This window comes from Salvelinus sp. IW2-2015, unplaced genomic scaffold (assembly GCF_002910315.2).
Source record: "Salvelinus sp. IW2-2015 unplaced genomic scaffold, ASM291031v2 Un_scaffold1009, whole genome shotgun sequence".
Taxonomy (NCBI): domain Eukaryota; kingdom Metazoa; phylum Chordata; class Actinopteri; order Salmoniformes; family Salmonidae; genus Salvelinus; species Salvelinus sp. IW2-2015.
In genome coordinates, this window is record NW_019942684.1 from 308221 (window position 1) to 317445 (window position 9225).

The window sequence follows — 9225 nt, forward strand, 5'->3', positions numbered from 1 at the left end:
AGCCAGGGAGAAGAGCCAGGGAGAAGAAACAAACAGCACTCCACCTGAATATTAGTATTTTTTTATTAAGCACCATTGAGTTGCATAATATTAAGTTATTTACTGTTTGTTCTCTTTGGAGAGTAGAGTGGAAGAGGGGAGCAGAGAGGAGAGGGAGGGAAGGAGGAAGGAAGGACGAGGAGAAGGGTGACACTGTCTGGAGGTAGTCTGTCTGTGGCAGATTGGATCTGTGTGGTCTGGCAACACACCATGGTCTGCTGGAGGGACTGCTGGGAGTGTGTGTGTGTGTGTTCAGTACTGTCCCTTCACTTAACTCCAGTCACAGTGCTGGAGAGGCTGTGAGTTCTTCCCATGCTGATGAAATCTCAACACTACACAATATCCTGTGAAAGGGCTGATACAGAGATCCTCTGTGTTCGATAACAGTTTAGTTCACTAATTGTTACTATCTCCAATGTTCACAAGAGGTGGAGTATCCGAACTACATGATAATAACAACAACAATAATAAACTAAGGTTCTTCAAAGTCAATACAGTGCTTCAATGCCAAACGGTGCAGTTTGCAATATTTGTGATTATTCACAAATCCACAATTTGCATCAACCGTGGGTGTCCTTTTTAAAGGTTGTGGCACAAAGTGAGTGTTGTTGAAAACGAAGGCACCCTCTTTTAGAAACAAGACAATAAACAGAACAGAAGAACGACCTCCTCTGATAACATGAAGTAGAAATAACCCCTAATGTAGCACCTTTTTCCCAGTTCCTGCACAGAACATTCTAGAAACATGCGCTCTGCCATCCCACAGGCCTCCAGGCCTCCACTGACAATATGTGGCATAACCACAGACAGATTTAATACAATTGCTTGAATGACACTACTGGTGTGTTTTGTGATGTGTTAAGGTATAATTTATGGAATATTCACACTGTCTGTCTGTCTGTCTGTCTGTCTGTCTGTCTGTCTGTCTGTCTGTCTGTCTGTCTGTCTGTCTGTCTGTCTGTCTGTCTGTCTGTCTGTCTGTCTGTCTGTCTGGTCTTCTGTCTGTCTGTCTGTCTGTCTGTCTGTCTGTTGTCTTTCCATAGTACCATAACACCCAGCCATCACTCTTCAGCTACACTCCCCTCCTCTCCCCCTCTCCTCCCCTCCAGTGGCTACTCCTTCCATCCCTCTTCCTGCGGTGGCTACTCCTTCCATCCCTCCTCCCCTCCAGTGGCTACTCCTCTCCCCCTCCCTCCCTCCATTGGCTACTCCTTCCATCCCTCTTCACCTGCGGTGCTTCTGCTCTATGTGATGTTGTCCAGCACTTTGGATTCAAAAACAACAACAAAAACAATAACAAAAACAGATGACATATAAAATAATAGAAAAAAATAATATTATTATTATATAAAAATAACATCAGTAACAACAAATCCTCTAAGGTTCCCACTTCACAGAAGTGACAGTAACAAAGGTCTGTGTCAGCGTGTCTGCTGAGCATGTGTTAGGTTTCCCACGGGGATGGGGCGGGGGGAGGAGTATAAGGTGAATCCTGGTTTATTTCTTCTCTCCTCTCCTCCTCCTCTTCCACTGGTCTTGAGTTGTTTTCACTCTGCCCGTTGCCTGTGTGCTCTTTCTCCTCCAGCTCCCTCTGTTCCTACTCGTTATCTCTTCCTTCTCTCTCTGTGTGGTCAGCGTTATTGCACGTCTTGCAGCACATCTGTCTGAAGTACGCACGCCACAGAACTTGAACTTCAGCACCAGTGGGCGAATTGCCACTTTGTTTACGTCTTTGCATTCTGAGAGAAAAATACAAACGTTACACAGGAAATAAAGGAAAGAAGAAGAAGTGGAATGACAATGTCTATTAACCACTCTGGGCTTGTGTTGTGTGTGTGTGTGTGTGTGGTTGGTGTGTTGTGTTGTGTGTGTGTGTGTGTGTGTGTGTGTGTGTGTGTGTGTGTGTGTGTGTGTGTGTGTGTGTTGTGGTGTGTGTGTGTTGTGTGTGGTGTGTGTTTTTGTTTGTGGTGTGTGCGTTGTGTGTGTGTGTGGTGTGTTGTCGATGTGTGCGTTGTGTGTGTGTATTGCGTGATGTGTGTGTGTGTTTGTGTGTGTGTGTTGTATGCGTGAGTGTGTGGTGTGTTTGTGTGTGTGTGTGTGTGTATGCGTGAGTGTGTGTGTGTGTTGATGCGCGTGTCCATGTTGTAATATTGCTGTGTGTAAAATGTCTTAAACGCCTTCTAGACCAGTACATGTCAACCTCCGCCCGGAGCACCTGGCACCAGTCCACAGATAGTTGTCTGAACGCCTATTTAGTCAGTTCCTAGCTGTTAGTTTTAATATAAGCAGCGCCTCGGCATGGTCTGACAACAGAGGTTGAGTAAACTGTGTGACTATTCCAATTTCCTGTGTCTCAGACAACAACGGCCCATAATCATTTCCCCCCATGCTCTGTGTAATGGTATTTTTCCGTCTGATTAATTGTAATGGTATGTTCCATTCTGATTAATGTAATGGATGCTCCGTCTGATTAATGTAATGGAATGTTCCATCGATTAATGTAATGGATGTTCCATCGATTAATGTAGTATGTTCCGTCTGATTAATGTAATGGTATGTTCTGTCTGATTAATGTAATGGTATGTTCCGCTGATTATATGTAATGGTATTCCATCTGATAAGGTAATTGTATGTTCCGTCTGATTAATGTAATGGTATGTTCCGTCTGATTAAGGTAATTGTGTGTTCCATCTGATTAATGAATGGTATGTTCCGTCTGATTAATTATATGGTATGTTCCGTCTGATAAGTAATGTATGTTCCATCTGATTAATGTAATGGTATGTTCACGTCTGATTAAGAATGGTATGTCCGTCTGATTAAGGTAATTGTATGTTCCATTCTGATTAATGTAATGGTACGTCGAAGCTGATGATGGCGTGCTGTAATGTTCGCCTGGCTCTCTCTCTCAATTCAATTCAAAGTTTTATTGGCATGGAAACAAATGTTTACATTGTCAAAGCAAGTGAAAAATAAACAATCAACCAACATACATCAACGTCAAAAGAAAACTACTTAAAATGTAAACATTACACTCACAAAGGTTTCAAAAGCATAATAGCCGTCGGTCTTATATTATCATCTATGTACAGGTTCAGTAATACCAAAGGTAGTAGTAGGAATAGTGGGGAATATATGTACACTAACCATTCAAAAGGTTTGGGGTCACTTAGAAATGTCCTTGTTTTTGAAAGAAAGCAAATGTTTTAGTCCCATTCAATAACATCAAATTGATCAGAAATACAGTGTAGACATTGTTAATGTGTGTAAATGACTATTGTAGCTGAAACGGCAGATTTTTTTATGGAATATCTACATAGGTGTACAGAAGCCCATTATCAGCAACCATCACTCCTGTGTTCAATGCACGTTGTGTTAGCTAATCCAAGTTTCTCATTTTAAAAGGCTAATTGATCATTAGAAAACCCTTTTGCAATTATTTTAGCACAGCTGAAAATGTTGTCCTGATTAAAGAAGCAATAGAACTGGCCTTCTTTAGACTAGTTGAGTATCTGGAGCATCAGCATTTGTGGGTTCGATTACAGGCTCAAAATGGCTAAGAACAAAGACAATCTTTCTGAAACTCTCTAGTCTATTATTGTTCTGAGAAATGAAGGCATTCCATGTGAGAAATTGCCAAGAAACTGAAGATCTCGTACGACGCTGTGTACTACTCCCTCACAGAAAAGCTCAAACTGTCTAACCAGAATAGAAAGAGGAGTGGGGGCCCCGGTGCACAACTGAGCAAGAGAACAAGTATATTAGAGTGTCTAGTTTGAGAAACAGACACCTCACAAGTCCTCAACTGGCAGCTTCATTAAATAGTACCCGCAAAACACCAGTCTCAACGTCAACAGTGAAGAGGTGAATCCGGGATGTTGGCCTCTGGGAAATCAGCGCTTTCCAGCCACAATAGTCATTCACAACATTAACAATGTCTACACTGTGTTTCTGTTGTTATTGATGTTATTTTAATGACTAAACATTCTTAACTTTCAAAAACAAGGACATTTCTAAGTGACCCCAAACTTTTGAATGTAGTGTACATTAAACAGATAAGTATTGGTGGTATTTACAATGTTGTCTGTGTTCCACTGGTTGCTCTTTTCTCATGGTAACGGGCCACACATCTTGCTGCTGTGACTGCACATTGTGGTATTTCGCCTAAAAGATATGGCAGTTTATCAGTGTTGGATTTGTTTTCAATTTCTTTGTGGGTCTGTGTAATCTGAGGGAAATATGTGTCTCTAATGTGGTCAGACATTTGCCAGGAGGTTAGGAAGTGCAGCTCAGTTTCCACCTCATTTTGTGGGCAGTGGGCACATAGCCTGTCTTCTCTTGAGAGCCAGGTCTGCCTATGGCAACCTTTCTCAATAGTAAGGCTATGCTCAGGGAGTCTGTATATAGTCAAGGATTTGTAAAATGTTGGGTCAGTCACAGTGGTCAGGTATTCTACCACCGTGTACTCTCTGTTAGGGGCCAGGTAGCATTTCAAGTTGCTCAGTTTTTTGGTTGATTCTATCCTGTGTGCCAAATAGTTCTCTTTTTGCTTTCTCATAATTTGGTTGTGTTGCTGTCCTGGGGCTCTGTGGGGTCTGTTTATGTTGGTGAACAGAGCCCCAGATACTGGTGGAACGTGTGGGCATCGCTTCCTTTTAGGTGCTTGTAGAATGTTACAGCTCTTTTCTGGATGTTGATAACTAATTCTGCTCTGCATGCATTGTTTGGGGTTTCGCGTTGTACACAAAGTACATTTTTGCAGAATGCTGCATGCAGTTTCAATTGGGTGTTTGTCCCATTTTGTAAATGATTGGTTAGTGAGTGGACCGGGGACCTCACAACTATAAAGGGCAATGGGTTTTATAACTGATTCAAGTATTTTTTTGCCAGATCCTAATTGGGTTGTCAAGTTTATGTTCCTTTTGATGTCATAGAAGGCTGTTCTTGCCTTGTCTCTCAGATCGTTCCCTGTGGTGTTGATGTTTTGGCCGAGGTAGGTATAATTCTTGGTGTGCTCTCGGGCAACAGTGTCTAGAAAGAATTTGTATTTGTTGTCCTGGCAACTGGACATTTTTTGTATCTCTCTCTCTCTCTCTCTCTCTCTCTGTCTCTGTCGCTGTCTCTCTCTTTACACTCTTTATCCCCCCCCTCTGTGTGCTATACGTTTATGTAAGGAGAACACACCATACCAAAGGAACGTCTGGAATTATCTCACTTCAAATGAGGGGTGCGCACTTTTCTGTCAATCCCTTTGGCCCTCTATTCTGAGGACTATAATTTGTGTTTTCTAAGCTCTTACTGTTATCGGTTTTGTGCATACATTTTATTTATCAATTCAGGTTGGTCTAGTAAAACTTATTTTTTAAGAAAGACCTTCATAATCATAAGCAACCCCCACGCTGCTGTCTGTCTCTCCGTCTGTCTTGTACGGGACAATTAGCCTGAAGCTCTTCCCATTAGCTGTTAGCGTCTCCACACGCCCTGCTCTCCCTACCGGTTCCATTCAGCTCCATTGACGTGTGTGCTGGGCCTGTCTCTATGCATCCTAACACACATCTGTCATAGCATGGAGAGGATGGAGGGTGCAGGCTGCTCTGACCAGCAGACAGCTCAACCTCACTGGGAAGATGAATGTGTTCTGTAAGAGCTGTGTCATCCCAACGGCTGACTGGAGCTGGGATGGAACTCTGGTATAGGGATGGCTGGATCGTTGTGTGAGGGTTCTGTGTGTGTTTGTGTGTATGCATGTGTGGTGTGTTTGTGTGTGCGTGCGTGTATGCTTGCACACGTTTCTGTACTCACCATCTCCGTTAGCGATGGGCGTGGAGCCACACTTGCTCTCACACTGCTGCATGTTGGGAGGTCTGAGGGCCTCGGGACAGTCACTGGAGGGCTGGCCTGTGTAGGAGAGACACTGCACTGTCCGCATCTGCTGGCCCAGCCCACACTGTGCTGAACACTGTGGTGAAACACACACACACACTATTAAAAACCCTGCACCAAACACTGAACCAGATAAACATTATTAACCACCCTGCACCAAACACTGAACCACATAAACACTATTAACCACCCTGCACCAAACACTGAAACCACATAAACATTATTAACCACCCTGCACCAAACACTGAAACCTAGAAAAACTTATTAACCACCCTGCATCAAACAACTGAACCACATAACATTATTAACCACCCTGCACCAAACACTGAACCACATAAACATCATTAACCACCCTGCACCAAACACTGAACCAGAAAACATTATTAACCACCCTGCACCAAACACTGAACCACATAAACACTATTAACCACCCTGCAACCAACACTGAACCACATAAACACTATTAACCACCCTGCATCAAAACACTGAACCAGATAAACACTATTAACCACCCTGCACCAAACACTGAACCACATAAACATTATTAACCACCCTGCACCAAACACTGAACCACATAAACACTATTAACCACCCTGCATCAAACACTGAACCAGATTAACACTATTAACCACCCTGCACCAAACACTGAACCAACATAAACATTATTAACCACCCTGCACCAAACACTGAACCACATAAACATTATTAACCACCCTGCACCAAACACTGAACCACATAAACATTATTAACCCCCTGCCATCAAACACTGAACCAGATAAAACACTATTAACCACCTGCACCAAACACTAAACCAGATAAACACTATTACCACCCTGCACCAAACACTGAACCAATAAACATATTAACCACCCTGCATCAAACACTGAACCACATAAACATTATTAACCACCCTGCACCAAACACTGAACCAAGATAAACATTATTAACCACCCTGCACCAAACACTGAACCAGATCAACACTATTAACCACCCTGCACCAACACTGCACCACAAAACATTTTAATCACCCTGCATCAAACACTGAACCACATAAACATTATTAAACCACCCTTCACCAAACACTGCACCAACTAAACATTATTAACCACCCTGCATCAAACACTGAACCACAAAACATTATTAACCACCCTGCATCAAACAACTGAACACATAAACATTACTAACCACCCTGCACCAAACACTGAACCACATAAACATTATTAACCACCCTGCACCAAACACTGAACCACATAAACACTATTAACCACCCTGCACCAAAACACGAACCACATAAACACTATTAACCACCCTGCATCAAACACTGAACCACATATAACACTATTACCACCCTGCATCAAACACTGACCACATAAACATATTAACCACCCCTGCACAAACACTGAACCACATAAACACTATTAACCACCTGCACCAAACACTGAACACATAACATTATTAACCACCTGCACAAACACTGAACAGAAAACATATTAACCACCCTGCATCAAACACATGAACCAGATAAACACTATTAACCACCCTGCACACAACTGAACCACAAACATATTAACCACCTGCACCAAACACTGAACCACATAAACATTATTAATCACATACTGCATTCAAAAGACACAGACAGAGTTATACCCCTCAACACAGCCACACTGTTAAACTTCTACCCACTACATGTGTTAGAACTTAGAGTAACTGAGTCACTGAGACAGTCAAACAGCACTTTACTCCTGGCTGTGTCATTCTGATGACGTCCTGTATGGCCAAGCCAAGCTTAGCCTGAGTTTGCAGATTCTCTCCGCCCCCTGTTTTACTTCTCAGCAGACACTCAACAGTTCTGACTAATCACTACTGTAGCTTATCCTATGAGAGAGAGAGAGAGAGAGAGAGAGAGAGAGAGAGAGAGAAGAGAGAGAGAGAGAGAGAGAGAGAAGAGAGAAGAGAGAAGAGAGAGAAGAGAGAAGAGAGAAGAGAGAAAGAGAGAGAGAGGAGAGAGAGAGAGAGAGAGAGCTAGAATATGTAGTCAATTACATCAGCTAAGAATATGTAGTCAATTACATCAGCTAGAATATGTAGTCAATTACATCAGCTAGGAAATATGTAGTCAATTTACATCAGCTAGGAATATGTAGTCAATTACATCAGCTAGGAATATTGTAGTCAATTACATCAGCTAAGAATATGTAGTCAATTAACATCAGCTAGGAATATTGTAGTCAATTACATCAGCTAGGAATATGTAGTCAATTACAATCAGCTAGGAATATGTAGTCATTTACATCAGCTAGAATATGTAGTCAATTACATCAGCTAGGAATATGTAGTCAATTACATCAGCTAGGAATAGTAGTCAATTACATCAGCTAGAATATGTAGTCAATTACATCAGCGCAGAAATATGAAGTAATTACATCAGCTAAGAATATGTAGTCAATTACATCAGCTAGGAATATGTAGTCAATTACATTCAGATACAGAATATGTTAGTCAATTACATCAGAGATAAGAATATGTAGTCAATTACATCAGCTAGGAATATGTAGTCAATACATCCGCTAGAAATAGTAGTCAATTACATCAGCTAGGAATATGTAGTCAATTACATCAGCTAGAATATGTATCAATACATCAGCTAGAATATATAGTCAATTACATCAGTAAGAATATGTAGTCAATTACATCAGACTAAATAATATGTAGTCAATTACATCAGCGAGAAAATGAAGTCAACTACATCAGCTAAGAAATAGTAGTCAATTACATAGCTAGAATAGTTGTCAATTACATCAGATAAGAATATGTAGTCAATTACATCAGCTAAAAATATGTTAGTCAATTACATCAGCTAAGAATATGTAGTCAATTACATCAGCTAGGAATAGTAGTCAATTACATCAGATAGAATATGTAGTCAATTACATCAGCTTAATAATATAGTCAATTACATCAGCTAGATATATAGTAATTACATCAGCTAGAATATGTAGTCAATTACATCAGCTAAGAATATGTAGTCAAACATCAGCTAGATATGTAGTCAATTACATCAGCTAGGAATATGTAGTCAATTACATCAGCCGAGAATATGAGTCAATTACATCAGCTAGATATAGTAGTCAATTACATCAGCTAGGAATAATGTAGTCAATTACATCAGCGAGAAATGAAGTCAACTACATCACTAAGAATATGTAGTCAATTACATCAGATAAGAATATGTAGTCAATTACATCAGCTAAATATGTAGTCAATTACATCAGCATAGAATATGTAAGTCCAATTAACATAGTG

The 9225-nt window shown here is 41.0% G+C and overlaps 1 protein-coding gene across 1 annotated transcript in view; it reads right to left on the reverse strand.

Moving 5' to 3' along the window:
* Positions 1-1636: 1636 nt before the first annotated feature.
* Positions 1637-9225, reverse strand: part of adamts6 (ADAM metallopeptidase with thrombospondin type 1 motif, 6) — a 73669-nt gene continuing 66080 nt past the window's right edge. The window contains 3 exon segments of the mRNA XM_024136758.2: positions 1637-1716; positions 1719-1778; positions 5842-5998. Of these exon segments, the coding sequence (XP_023992526.1) occupies positions 1637-1716; positions 1719-1778; positions 5842-5998 (297 nt within the window).